Here is a 14,700-nt window from a genome sequence, read left to right on the forward strand (position 1 = left end):
CCCTTAAGAATGAAAGGGGGAATGCTCGTTCTGCAATGTGTACAGATATTGAATCTTGTTGTAGACCTGAAACTAATGTTATGCCCATTACATCTCAGTTTTTGAAAGTGGCAAAGAAAGTATATGTTGACCTTTAACAAAAAAATAAAAAGGAGAGACGAAAGGACGTGTCAGGAAGACATTAATTAGGGCCCAGAGGAGTAGAGCGGGCCAGGCGAGGGGCTGAGAACTCCGCGCAGACAGCGAACTCGGAGCGGGGCGGACCCTGGGGGCGGGGCTGGGGGCTCGGGCTGAGCGGGTGGGGCCCTGGGGGTGCGAGCGGGCCGCAGGGCTCCGGGCAGGGGCAGGAAGGGGCCGGGGCTGCAGGTGGAGCGCAGAGCGGGGGTTGGGGAGGCGGGAGGGGCGAGGACCTGATAGTGGGGGGCGCAGGGGGAGGGTGCGGAGTGCAGGGCCGGGGGCCAGTGAGGGCCAGGGGTCGGGGGCGGCGGGGGGCCGGTCGAGGTGGGGGTGCTGGGGTGTCCAGGCTGCCCACAGCAAGGGGGCCCGGGCCTGTGGGCTGATGAGAGTCTCGGGGTCCCCGGGTCTGTGGGCTGATGAGAGTCTCGGGATCCCCGGGTCTGTGGCTGATGAGAGTCTCGGGGTCCCCGGGTCTGTGGGCAGAGGGGGTCTCGGGGTCCCCAGGTCTGTGGCTGATGAGAGTCTCGGGATCCCCGGGTCTGTGGCTGATGAGAGTCTCGGGGTCCCCGGGTCTGTGGGCTGATGAGAGTCTCGGGGTCCCCGGGTCCGTGGGCCGAGGGGGCGGGTCTTGGTCCCCGGGGTCCCGGGGCGGGAGCGTCCCAGCCGACCGCCGGCCGAGGCGCCGCCCCGCCTGACATCAGTTCCGCCGCCGCCCCGCCGCCGCCGCGCACAGCCGCGGCCTCCATCCCCGCCGGGCCGGGCGGAGCGAGGGGCCGGGCGAGGCGAGGGCCGGGCGGCGGGCGCCGGGCCCCGCGGCCGGCACGACGGAGCCCCCGCACGGCCGGCCGCAGCGGTTGGCGGCGGCCCCGGGCCCCCGGCGCGGGAAGCGGCGGCGGCGGGGCGGCGGCGGCGGCGGCGACATGGAGCCGCGGGAGGTGAAGGACCGGATCCTGGAGAACATCTCGCTGTCGGTGAAGAAGGTGAGCACGGCCTGCTGGTCCCGCCGGGCCCGACCCCTGCCAGCGCCCCCTCCATCCCCGGGGTCGCGCCCCCGGGCCAGGGCGCCCCCTTCCCCGCCGCGACCCCGGGGCCGAGGAGCCGCGGGGAGCCGGGCCGGTGGAGGGGAAGCGGGGCCGCTCACGTGAGCGCCGCGGCCTCCGAGCTATTTTTAAAGAACGAAGTTGAGGTCAGCGTCTGCAGCCAGGCCCCGGGGCCCTGCGCCCCGTACAGGGGCCGCGACCCGCCAGCGCCCCCGCTCCAGCAGCGGAAAAGCCCCGGGAGGATCCCCGCCCGCCGCGCATCTCTGGGCGGCATCCCTGCATCCTCGGCCTCCTCCGGGCTGTCCTCTCCGAGGGAGGGTCCGAGTCGGGGAGGGCAGAGGCCGGCCAGCAGCCGCTTGCAGTTTTCCCAGGCTGGGTGACAGTTCGGGGCCTCCGGGCCTGACCAGCGTGCTCGAGGGTGGCTGTTTTGACGGGACTTTTCAGAGCTTTGACTGCGAACCTGCAGCCCCTGGGGGCTGCATTTTGGATGGTGGCTCCCAGGACTTAGTGACACCGCAGGCACCGTGCTCAGCGGGGCTCCCTGCAACAGAGCTGGATCACTCTCCCGATTCCAGGTAGAAAAAATATTACCTGTTACCGGAGTGTGTGACTGTGCGGGTGACGAAGTCAGCTTACCCGACAAAGGGTCCTGTTCTAGAAGGTAGGATTCATTTTCACTTGAAACAAAACCAGAACTGACAATCATTTCAGGATGTCGATGAATTTTTTTTCCTAGTTTGAATTCCTCGATCACCCAGAAACTGGGGGGGTGGGGATGACTTAGGGGTGGGGAGGGAGGCTCATCAGATTATTTGCTCACATCAACAAACCAAAATGAAGAAAATTCATTAAATCAATCATTATGTTTTAATAACTTTTCCTCACTTAAATTCCTCAAAAGTAATGTAGGCCAGCAATTTTACCTTTCGAAAAGATCAGTGTGGCTTAAAAAGGAAAGTAGATTCAGAATGATCTTGCTAAGATATTCCTCCAAAAGCATGACTAAAAGTAACATTGCAGACATCCAACCAAAGTTTTGTTTATTTAATTTCCTGAACTTTGCTAATGTAATTGGGGTATAGGTTTTTTGGTGTTTGGTTTTTACTTACTCAAGGATTGCAGGCAGATGAGCACATGCTTTGTTAAAAGGCAATACGCCTTTCGTAGCGGAAGAGAGAGACTGCTGACTTTAATCATCCAACCTGGGCTGTTACGGCTTCAGGTGGGCCAGGTGTTGTGTCTTTGGCTTTCCAACAAGTGCGTGGGGACAGCGCTGGGCAGAAGGGCGGGAGACAGGGACACTGTCATCTGTGGGAGCACGGATCCTTTGAAGGCGGAGACACACTGTCAATCAGAGGAGGGAATTATGAAGGAGTTGTTTGTCGAAGTTCTTATAATGGTACGGGTTTGGACAAGCCCATTTTATTGAGCCGTAATGCCAACCAGAAGACAGAAGTCGCTCCCTAGAAGCCGGAAACCGACCCCTGGGTGCCTCAGCAGGGAAGGCCCGACCGGCACCCTGGTTAAGAACATGGATTCTGGAGTCTAGCCGCTTTGGTTGAATACCTGCCCTGCCAGTTAATAACCCTGTAACCTAGGGTAGGTTCCTCAGCCTCTCCATGTCTCGGTTTTCCCATCCGTAAAGCAGGGATAGAGTCAGCGTTGTTTTGAAGAGTTAAGGAGAGTATGTATGAGGAGTGCTCAGCGTGCTGCTTGACCCAGTCTTATTAATATGTTGTCTGAGTTTGTTTTGGCTGCTGTAGCAAACTAGGTGGCTTATAAACAACATACATTTATTTGTCATACTTCCCCTCCCCCAGGTTGCAGACCTATTTCTCCCCATGTCCTCACATGGGGGAGGGATGTGGGAACTCTCCGGGGGGGTTTCTTCTGTAAGGGCTCCACCCTCGTGGCCTAAGCACCTCCCACAGGCCCAGCTCCGAGCACCGTCACTCTGGGGGTTAGGGTTTCAGCATGTGAGTGTGGGGGCACAGATGTTCATTCTGCAGCAGAAGGGGCAGTCATGTCTGTGTGTCGTAGAGCCAGTTCTCACTTGTACCAGATCTGGGGATGGCCAAGTGCCGCACCACCCGAAGGCTGTTGTACACCACCATCTGGACCGACTACCGCCTTCCGTTGTGTGCCGTGTCTCAGAGAACTGTTTTATGATTCTTGCGCCATGAGGTGCTTTTGGTTTCCTGAACTAGTGCGTCTGCTCGTCGCAGGGATCAGTGAGTTGGGTTACAGCCCTAGGCGCTGAGGGCTAGCCGTCTTGGGGTCAGATCTGTCCTGGAATGCCAGTGTCACTTAAATTTGTCCAGTACCGTGAGAGTGGCTTCCTACCACCAGCAAAATGTTCTTACCAACCCTTGTCGCACGAAGAAACTGAGGTGTGGATTTCTGCAAGAAAATAAAAAGCACCCATTGTGTATCACTGTGTCTGGAGAGGGGGCCGTTTAGAACGTTTGTTGAAGTAGAATATACCCACACTCCTGTCCAGTTGCATGAGTTCGCACAAGGTGAACACGCTCGCACATCCAGCACCGGGGCCAAGAAACGGGACAGAACCACGGTCCCAGAAGCCCCGCCTGCGCCGTTCCCCTCCCGGGCACTACCGCCCCCAAGTGTAACCCCTGTCCCCAAGCACGGTCGTCAAGTTCAGCTGTTTTCGCACCTAGACTCTGTGAGGATGAACATGCGCTGTAACACCAGAGGGGTGGAACAGCTGTTAACTGCCCGAGATCCGAAGGAACCTGTGTTCTCATACGAAGGCAGGCTTCCCCGGGGGTTAGAGAGAGACGAGTTTAATAGTTAGCACAGGCAGATGAAAATGATCCCAGGGGAAGCCAGGTCTGTGTGTCCTGGAAAGGGGGTGGTGCTTTCTGTGCAGCTGTACAGCACAGTGGACACAAACCCAGGTTCCAGAGGGGCACGGACCGGTCCCTGGGATTGAATTCTGGGTTTGGACTGTGTTGACCCCGGCCAGTTACTGGACCTGAGGTAGCCCCAGCAGTCAGAACTTACTCATCGGGTTGTAATGAGAATGAAATCACGGGAGATAATGCACTTAAAAACATTCCACACAGACCAGCGCATGGCAAGGCCCGAATAAAATACCAGCCGCCATCATCGCCTGCAGGTGTCTGTGTGAACTCTGAGGGCTGCTCTGGTGCAGCTTCCAAAGTCTTACACTACACGTTTCTCTTTCTTCAGGCTCAGGCCCTGTCAGACCTCTTTGAAAAGGCCAGGTGGTGAATACTCTCAGCTCATACTGTCTTTGTCTCCATACTCAGCTCTGCCCTTGTAGCTAAAAGCAGCCACAGACAGCCCGTACATGTCTGCATGGGGCTGTGTTCCAGGAAACCTGTTTACGACAGCAGGCAGCAGGCTGGACTCGGCGGGCCGTGCTCTGTATGTGTGTGCACGTGTGTGCCCGCAGCAAAGTCCTCGCCAGGCTAGGCCAGGTAGGGACTTCCAGGGACATCGGTGTGCCCGGCCCAGTTCGCCAGGTCTCTGTTGTAACTGTCTTCACCCATTTGGTCAGGCTTGTGCCGTGAGTACGGACACTTGTCAGTCCCATCATCCATTGGCGTGTTGAGGTTTTCAGAAACACATACTGACCGTCTTCTGTATGTCCCCGCTGTCCCAGGCCCCAGGAGGGTAGTAGTGAGCGAGGCAGGTAAGGTCCCTGGCCTCTATGGAGTGGACATTCCGGTAGGGGGAGACGAGTGATGAATTAGTGCCGAAACCAATACAAAGACGGTTTCCCATGTGACACGTGTTACGCAGGCATCAGGCAGGAGAATGTGACCAATGGTTGGCAGGGGGGTTTGCTGTGGATGAGGGAAGACTTGCCTAAGGAGGTGGCCTTGCGTTCAGCGAGGGACACTGACTGGGACAGGAGAATGAGACACTATCCTAAGAAAATGAGTAGTTGTTTTAAAGAGCCACAAATAGCTCGGAAGCGTGTAAAAGAAAAAGTTCACGACCCCTGTTCTCCGTCTCCTCAGCCCCAAGTCCGCTTTGAACAGGGTGACTTCATGAATTTTGATAAAGTAACCGTCCTTCAGGGGATGTTGCTGGGCCGTGACACCCTCCCTGGCCAGGGTCTCCGCCCTCCTCAGTTGGACTGCCCCGCGGTTCAGGCTCTGGGTGAGGTTCTGTTTCTGGCCGGGCGCACCCTGCATGGGGCAGGGGGTCTTCCAGTCGGGGTCGGCTGGTGAATGAGCAGCTGTCCGGCTTAGCCTGTCGGAGCAGCTGTGAGGGGTGGGCTTCCCACGGCCCCATTTTTCCACTCCTCTAGAGAGCTGAGATCTGCCAGAACATTAAAAATTAGCTAGGGCAGCCCTGACTAGGTGTGGCTCCCTGGGTTGGGCCTTGTCCCACAAACAGAAAGATGGCTGGTTGAATTCTTTGTCAGGGCACAGGCCTGGGGCACGCGAGAGGCAGCCAGTCGACGTTTCTCTCGAACATCAGTGTTTCTCTCTCTCTTTCTCATTCCCTTCCCCTCTCTCTAAAAATAAATAAATACAATTTTAAAAATAAATAAATGAAAATTAGGGCAGCTCATTTCTGGAGAGGGGCTGGTGGTTAGGCATACGTGGGAATTATATTGACCATTTGCTTTCCGTCAATAGTTTTGTTCTTTCTGGTTTCATGGAAAAACCCAGTTCTGAAAACCCCTCAGGAGTCCCCTGGGTAAAGCTCTAAATAAAATAATATCTACATACCCATTTTATAACCCGAAGGCTGAGGGTGGGGGCTGCTGCTCCTCGCTTCCCCTTCCGTCCCCCTTCCTCTTCCCTGCCTGTGTGCTAAGGTGGGCAGTAGCCCTTTCTCCGCGCCCCTCCTCCCCCACTGAGTAGAGGCTGTCTAGTGAGGGATGTGGCGGATCGCAAGGCCCCCAGCCAGGCAGCCGGGGTGCGCCCTACCCCAAGTGACCCCACCCAGGCCCAGCATTAGATACCAGTGGAGAAGTGTGAACGGCCCTGCCCATTCCATTTTAAGATATGGTTCTCCTTTTACAAAATGCTTCTCTAACCTTAGGTTTCTGTGTGAAACCTTTCCACCCCACCGCTGAACAGTCTGGGCCCTCTGTCTCCATGGCCGGCTCTGGCGTTAGGCCCACTCAGAGGAGCAGGCCCTGCTTGGTGATTGGAGGCCAGGCAGAAACTCATCCACACCTGGGGTTAGACACAGGCAGGTTGCCATCTGGTGGCAGCAGGCCCCCTGTCCATCCGGGTGGGCTTCGGTGGTCTCTCTGTAGTCACAGGACCGCTCGGAGTTTCAGGTAGAGCAGTGGTGAGTCCTGTAGCCCCACGGACCCCCAAAAACTCATCCAGCTGGAGCCCATTGTGAAAAGGAATCCCCAGCAAAGTTGAAAATCTGTGTTTGGCCGACAAACATGTTAGGTCTGGAAACTAATGTTGAGTAAGGGGTGGAGTGGCGAAGACATGTTTTTATGTGGAAAGAAAGGAGCTGGTGCTGGGAGTGAGCATTGTGGAGAGAAGAAGGTTGGCATTAGTGGGTGCTGTGGGGCTCCTGGTGCCCATCTCAGGCATCCGGACTCACCACTATGGCAACAGTTTGGAACCACCTGAGCCGGCGGTGCCCTCGTGGCCAAGGAAGGCAGTGGGGCTTTTCTCCCTTTAGGATAAAAAGCTCTCCCAGTGGCCTCGGTGCTGCTGAAGCAGGCTTCTCACCTGGGACCTGGAACCCCAAGTGTGATGTGAAGTGACCACCTCTGGGCCCAGAGCTCTCCTCCTTGTTTGAGTGAGCTTTCCTGTTCTGCCCCATTCCCCCATTCTCCTCCATTCTGCTGCTTGCTTAGGGTGGGGATGTCCTAGAATGTCCTAGAATGTCCTAGAACGTCCTAGAACTGTTCGAGGCAGGAGAGTAAGGACAGTTTCTGGGAGAGTCCATCTGGCTGGAGCCCAAAGGTCAGGCCATCGATCTGTTGGCCATTATGAGCACTCGGGGTCCTGGGAGCGTCTGTTCTATCTTGCTAGCCAAGCCCTGTCCCTGCCACACAGGCATTCTGCCCCCGTTCCATATATTTGTAAATTATCCTGTTTTCCCTTTGCTTACAAGTGTTTACAACATTATAGAAATATATAAGGAAGAAGGTATTAGTTTCCTATAATCTCCCTTTCTCCCTGGGTGACTGTACTTAAGAGTTGGAATTAAGAGATTCTAAGAAACCCACGGATATATGAGAATAAGGAAAGGACTGTCATAGAGTTGAAATCCACAAAAATCTCAAAATGTCATTTCTGTGAGCAGTGAACCTCTGTTTACACTTGTCCCCTAGGTCCTTCGTTACTGATATTAGCCTACCGAGCCATGAAATGTCCACACACACTGAGAGGAGAGGGAGTGGTCATACGAGAAGAATCCTTACATCGAACTTACCATTTCTACACCTGCTGTTTATACACAGTTCCTCCGCCAGGCTCGCCACAGACTTACAGGGTCGGTATTTGATACATGAGGGAAATGAGCTTTGGAGAAGTAACTCGCCCAAGGTTAAAACCCTCATGAGGAGCAGAGATGGGTTTGGACCATGTTCTGGCTCTTGCTCTTTTTATTTTTCTTATTCTTTTCCATCCCATGGGCCAATTATGTGGGCCAGTCCTCCACAAAACCACCTATTCGTTGAACAAATATTTGTGGAGTGACTGTGATGTGCTGAACTCTCTCCTAGTCCCAGGAATCAGCAGCAGACAGGACCCCCCAAGGCTCTGTCCCCTCGGGGCCTACACTCTAGAGCAGGGGTGTCAAACTCATTGTCACCGGGGGCCACATCAGCCTCATGGTTGCCTTCCGAGGGCCGAATGTAACTTCAGCTCCTTAACAGTTAAGGAGTAGTTACATTCATACAGTCCTGAAATTATTTCTGCCCTTTGAAGGCACCCGCGAGGCTGGTGTGGCCTCTGGTGAAAATGAGTTCAACACCCCTGCTCTAGAAGGAGAGACAGACATTAAACAGATCACAGCAGATTAGGTGTGGACCCCAGGCCCCCTGGATGTCCTTTAATAACTGTTACGGGTTTGTAATCCACAGAGTTGTTTTTTTTTTTTTTTTTTTTTTTTAAGATTATTTATTTATTTGTAGAGAGAGGAGAAGGGAGAAAGAAAGAGAGGGAGGGAAACATCGATCGGTTGCCTCTCGTATGTGCCCCGACCGGGGACTGAACCCGCAACCCGAGCCTGTGCCCCGACCAGCAACCTTTCACTTGGCTGGACGATGCCCAGCCAACGCAGCCACACTCGTCAAGGCTCCGTGGAATGCTTGTCATCCTTCCCAACTCTTCATTTACATCTTCGGCCTCTCTGACTGTATCGCACAGGCCTCAATGGAGGCAAGGGTCCCCTCAGTGCCCCCCACTCTAATGCTGAGATTTAGACAGGGACTTGATGGCCTTTTTCACTAGTAAAATGGTTGTGTGGGTTGGGGGAGCACGCATGTGGTCATGTGGTAGGTACAGCAGAGGAAAGGGGAAGTGAAAGACCACGAAGGCTCCCAGGTTTTGAAAGACTGATTAGAACAAGGCTGTAAAAAACTCCCTTCCTCCTCCCACCTCTGCCACACACAGCACGGACCATGGAGTGCCCAGAAAACGGTCTCTGCCGGCCCCTGCTTCCACCCCTGCGGCAAAGGCCTGGAGGAGAATGGTGCGTGTGCGTGTTGTCTCAGGCCATTGGTTGGCTTCTAGGTCCCTGGTGTTCGCTTCCTGGCAGAGCCTCTTACCATCTCCCTCCCCACTCCAAAAGGAGTCATTGGTTCCTGTAGGAGAGGTCAAGCCCTGTGCTGAGTCCAGAGGCAGAACAGCCCTCGAACCTTGGGGCGGGGACACTCCCCTTCCAGGAAGGAGAAGCATGTAACTGCTTTTGGAAAGCATAGTCCGTCAAATTACCCAAGAGATCTGTGCCCAACTAGGCCAATCCCCTCTGCTTTCATTGTTCCAACACCCCAAAGAAAGCATTAAAAAAATGAAATCCAAGTACGTGCTTAATTCAAGTACCTGCTTTTTCAGCTTCCCCCCTGCGTATCTTTCACCAGAGCTGCCAATAAAACAAGAGCCAGCCAACCCTCCAGCAAAAGGCTAATGAGCCGTGATTTGGGAGGTAGGAAAGAAAGATGGATAATTGGGTGTATTTAGTGGCAAATAAATGGTTAAGAAGCATTGACTTCGCCCAGTTTGCTTAAGGAAAAGTTCGAGCCCGTGGTAAACAAGCAGCGCATGCTTTGTGACAGCTCTGTGTGTGCGGGGCCAGTCAGTCCCAGGGTGGCACCCCGCACGAGCCCGTCCTGGGCGGGGGCGTTGGCTGAAGGACCACTAGGAAAGCTGGCTGATCATTTCTGAACTGCAGCGTCTCTGACTGGTCTCATGCAGGGGTGATTTCTGGGTTCTCTAGTTCTTTTGTTTTGTTTTGTTTTAAAGATTTTATTTATTTTTAGAGAGGGGAAGAGAGGGAAAGAAACATCAATGTGTGGTTGCCTCTCTAGTGCCCCCTACTGGGGACCTGCCTCAAAACCAAGGCATGTGCCCTGACTAGGAATTGAACTGGTGACCCTCTGGTTTTCAGTCTGGCACTCGATCTACTGAGCCACATGACCCAGGCCTGGGTTCTCTAGTTCTATAATCTCCTGTGATTGGTTGTCCCTGGGAATGAACTACTTTCCAGGCAAAGGTGGGGTGGGAGCTCAGGGATTTTAAAATTAGGAGAGTAAGTCAGAAGCGCAGTGGTTGCCTGGGTTGATGGGGCAGTGGACACCTGGCAGGCCCACGCCTCTGCTGACTCTCTCATGTTGTCTGGGAAGGAGGCAATGAGGACATTCTGACGCTGCCCCTCACCCCCCAGCTGCCATTATACAGAGCCTTGGGAACGCTCTGCCCTCCTCAATGAGGTGTTGGGATGAGCACTTCGAACACGGTTACAGCCCTGACCTTCGCTTTATCCCCAGGTGGGATGGAGGCAGAGGGGCTCCAGGAGTAGCTACCTCCGTGGTGCGTGAGCACGCCCGGCCAGGACTCTACAGTAACACAGAAGGACAGATGGACAAAGCCAGGAGGTGTCAGAAGTACCTTCACTCCCTGGGCCCCAATCTCCCTGCTTCCCAGAAAGAGGGTTCTGGCTACAGTATTATTATTTTTTCTGATTTTCAAAGTCAAAGTTTCATTCACTGATAGCCTGTCTCTTGCTGGCATGCCTTCTGGCCCACAGTGTTCTTACTGAATGAGAGGCCTCAGGAAACTCTGCTTTGCAACTAAGTGGTTTCTGAGGGCTCTTCGGCCCTTAGATTCGGAAACGCTTCGGCCTGGCCAGTAACCGGCCATGTCTTAGATTCCAGCGGAGAGTCTTCGCAGAAATGCTGTTAGCATTGGCCTTCCATTCCTCGGGTCATGTAAAAGAGGCAATATTGCTCTTGGAGGCTGTGCTTAAAAACTCAGCCTGTCTGCCTTCGTGTTTATGTTATTTGTTCACTTGTTTAAGTTGATTTGGTGGCCTCCTGAAGGGGACATTGGGTAGCTCTAACTCTGCCAACCCTTCTCCAGCTGCCACTGACATGATGGTGCCCTCTTAGTGTCCCTCTCCCTGGGGGAGTCCAGGTATCAAGGCTTAGGGACATCCCAACCCCAAAGGTGGTCAGTGGGGTCACATGGCTTGAGCTTTGCCTTCCCCTGAGGGTCCGCCTTGGAGAGAAGATGAGTGTCCCCGTGGCCCGGAGGGGCGGTTTCACCCATCAGTCACCACGCTGTGAATAGAATTCCAAAGGCTCGTCCCTGGCCCACAATGCACCTGCACAGCATCTATAGAGAGGCAGCCTCAGGGATTACGTGGCCCAGTGGGTCCTGCAGCTCAGGGTGGCTCCGAGTTCGAGGGGAGCTCATGTAACAGGGCCAGCGTGGATTTAATTTTTCACAAGAGGTGATTTCAGGTCAGACAGCAGTCCCCCCTTCCTTCTATTTTTGGATTTCCGCCTCCTAGACTTCGCCTGCTGAGGCTGTTCTGAACTTCATTGTTCAAATACACCTGCTCTCCGTGGAGTCGAGAGGGAGACTGCTGTTTCCTGGCAACCTCCTCCCGCGGCAGCAGAGGAAAGCCGGTGTCTCCTGCATCGAGCTGTGTGTGCCGAGCAGGGATGGAGGGACCCAGCACCGAGCCCTGTCGTGGTCGCCAGTTCACACAGGTGCCTGTCCAGCCTGGGGCCTGTCCAGCCTGGGGCCTGTCCAGCCTTGCAGACTCTCCTGTTGTTAGTTGGGGATACTCCCCCCACAGCCCTCCCCACTCCCCACAGTGTAGCCTGTGAGTAGGTAGCAGAGTTAGATGCCAGCTCTCCCGTCTGGGGGCAGCCACACAGCCTCTTTGGTCTGGCTGACCGGGGAGGAAGAAAGCAGGGCCCCTGTAACGGCCTTGTTTACATCCGCTCCGAGTTATCTGTAAGGGACCGATTCTGGGCGGATTTCTTAATACCAAAATAGAACTAGAATCGGTGTGTGGTTGTGTGTCCCTAAGAAAGAGACAAGACAGGGAGGGCCAGTGGTGACGGCTCAGACCAGAGAGTGGGGCTCGCCCTAATTAAAATGCTCTGAGTCAGGCATTTCTGGCTCGCTGGAGTGTGCCACCCACACTTCCCCGCAGCCACGGGGTCTGGCACAGTCTTGTGACGGCCAATCCTCCTAGCGTGCTTGGCAGGGGGCACTGACTGCCCCCCTGGCTTTGAGAGGCTGGGGTGGGCCCAGCCCAGCTCTTCCCAGCCTGGTGCCCCATCACCCAGCAGCGGATCAGGAGCAGGGAGAGAGCAGGGGCTGGCCCGGGGTGTGGTCTGAGAACACTCCTGGGGAGAGGCCTGAGGCCGGAAACCCCGGCTTTTTGTTTTTCACGTTACTTCAAATCTTAGTCCTCTTCATTCTCAGCTGCCTTGCTTATTTTTAAATCTTCTGATGAGAACTTCACCCTCCCACCATCAAGCACACCAACCCACCTGCATCTGGGCTCCCATCTGTGGCCACCCCTCCCCTGGGGCAGTGTCCCATCCTGGCTTTCCTGCCCATGCACTTGACCTTCTAACTCCACCTCCATATTCTTGCCACCATTTTGGCAAAACTGGGGAGAGGGTTTTTCTGTGTTGCTGTCTGTCCTTCCTTCTTTCCTTCTTTCCTCTCTCCCCCCTCCCTCCCCCCTCCCCTCCCCTCTCTCCTAACCAAAAACAGGCCGACTTTATAGTATTCTGAAGCCCACGTACAGTTCTTATCATCTCACAGACGGTCTTGTGTCTGCTAAACACCCATCCCTTTGCTATTTTGAAGCAGATCCCAGGCATCCATAAAATTTTCAGTAGCTACCGCTCAAAGATAAGGATTTTTTCCTTCCATTACCCACTACCACTATCACACCTTTAAAAATTTAATAATAGCCCTGGCTGGCGTGGCTCAGTGGATTGAGCGCCGGCCTGCTAACCAAAGGGTTGCCAGTTCGATTCCCAGTCAGGGCACATGTCTGGATTGCAGGCCAGGTCCCCAGTGGAGGGCATACCATAGGCAACCACACATTGGTGTTTCTCCTTCTCTTTCTCCCTCCCTTCTCCTTTCTCTAAAAATGAATAAATAAAATCTTTAAAAAACTAAAATAAAAATTTAATAATAATTTTTCCTCAGTCCCATCAACTATCTATTAAGTTTTCAAGTCCCAATTGCCTCATCAATCTGACTTTAAAAATACCTCATTTGCTTGAAGCAGGATCCAGATAAGCTCCGACTCTCCTCCACAAACTCCTGCCAGGCTTTTGTCCCCACCCCTTCACTAAAATTGCTTTCGTCAAGGTTCCCAGCACCTCCCTTTCTGTGGGAATGGGACCCCGACAAACCGATCCTTCCCACCCTGGAAACTTGCTTCACGAGGAGAAAGCTCCGGAGTGCGCCCCGTCCAGGTCTTCCGCGCTCCTCCCTGGCTGTGCGTTCTCGGTCTGCAGCAGTGATCCCCGGCCTGGTGGGCGTGAGAGTCCTCTGGGAGCTTTAATAGGAAGTGCAGGTTCCTGGGCCCCACCTGCAGAGTTTCTGATCTAGTTGGCCTGGGAAGGCACCCCGGCTTTGTTCCTTTCCTCCAGCTCCCCAGGTGGTCCTGTCGTGCAGATTGGGTGAGGACCCGGGTCTGACAGCAGGGTGCCCCGGCTCCGTGCGCCGAGCCCTCCCTGCGCTCCCCAGATGACCTCGTCCAACTGCCCAGCTTTACGCAGCTGGTGAGGGCTGGGGGTGCTGCCCTCTGCTGAGCTCCAGGCCCACTCAGAGAGCTGTCTCCCTCACATCTCTCTCCGCTTCGGGATCTGATAGGTGTTTTGAACTTGTCATAACCAGAGCAGAGTCCCACCTGATCTAGAAAAAGCACCACCATTCAGTTGCTCAGCCCAAAGTCCTTAGAATCATCCTTGTCCCCTTCCTTTGTCTCATCCCCCACATCTAGTCCATCCATAAGTCCCGGGGCACCGCCTTCAGAAGCGATCTTGAGCCTGACCCTCCCCCACTCCCACCACTGCAGCCAGCCCCAAGCCTCCATTCTCCGTCCGCACTAGTGATAGCCTCCGAAGCGGTCTCTCTGCCTCCACCTTGGCCTTGCACAGTCCGCACGTGGCTATAGTGGCCTCGGCACATATGTGATGTATTACGTTACTTCCTAGTTTTCAGCCTTGCGATAACGTCTTGTCGGACTGGTGATAAAACACGAAGTCCATACCGTGGGCTGTACAGCTGCGCGTGGTGTAGCCCTCAGCTGCCCTCTGACCTCATCTCCACCACTCACATCCTCACTCCCCAAGCTCCAGCCACACCTGTCTCCTTACTGTTGGCCCTGCCTCAGGACCCGCCCACTCTTCCCCCAGATACCTCAGCAGTCATTTCCTCAGCGGCATCCTCTCTGACCCCATGTTTGCAGCAGATCCCCTCATCCCTGCTTTGTTTTTTTATAGTAGTAGTATTTTCCAACATGATATTATATGTTTGCACGTAGTTCATCCCCACCTGCCACCGGGATGCAAGTTTTACAAGGACAAGGACTTCTGTGAATAACTGGTATCTGACAGATACATAGTAGGAGTTCAGTGAATGTTTGTGGAAATATATGTATCTTCAAGGCTTGAGCCTGTCCTTCCGGCCACCGCTGGACTGAGCTTCCGGCAGGGGACAGCTCCCAGCCCAGCCTGTCACAGGTGTGTGCATGCCTTCCCACCTCTGCTCGGGGCTCTAGGCCAGAGGTCAGCAAACTTCTTCGCAAAGGGCCAGATAGTAAGTCTGTTACTTCTACAAGCTGTGCAGTCTCTGCTGCATCTACTCCGCTCTGCCGTCAGAGCACGAAAGCAGCCGAAGCAAATACAAAATAAACGGGCACATACGTGTTCCGATAAAACTATTTACAAAAGTAGGGGTGGACCCACTGGCCATAGTGTGCTGGCCCCTGCTCTGAAATTTTCTGCCTTTCACCCAAA

At 54.5% G+C, this 14,700-nt stretch overlaps 1 protein-coding gene across 4 annotated transcripts in view; it reads left to right on the top strand.

The window, feature by feature from the left end:
* The first annotated feature begins 874 nt into the window (after positions 1-874).
* The window catches only part of PLEKHM2 (pleckstrin homology and RUN domain containing M2), a 36,598-nt gene continuing 22,772 nt past the window's right edge, over positions 875-14,700 (top strand). Inside the window, exon 1 of one of the 4 annotated variants that reach the window (XM_053920402.2) lies at positions 875-1,157. In XM_053920402.2, coding sequence (XP_053776377.1) covers positions 1,098-1,157 — 60 coding nt within the window. In that variant the 5' untranslated portion in view covers positions 875-1,097. The remainder of the gene's footprint in view (positions 1,158-14,700) is intronic. The other 3 variants (XR_008426370.1, XM_053920401.2, XM_053920400.2) reach the window with 3 other exon arrangements.

Source organism: Desmodus rotundus, chromosome 3 (assembly GCF_022682495.2).
Source record: "Desmodus rotundus isolate HL8 chromosome 3, HLdesRot8A.1, whole genome shotgun sequence".
Classification (NCBI taxonomy): Eukaryota; Metazoa; Chordata; class Mammalia; order Chiroptera; family Phyllostomidae; genus Desmodus; species Desmodus rotundus.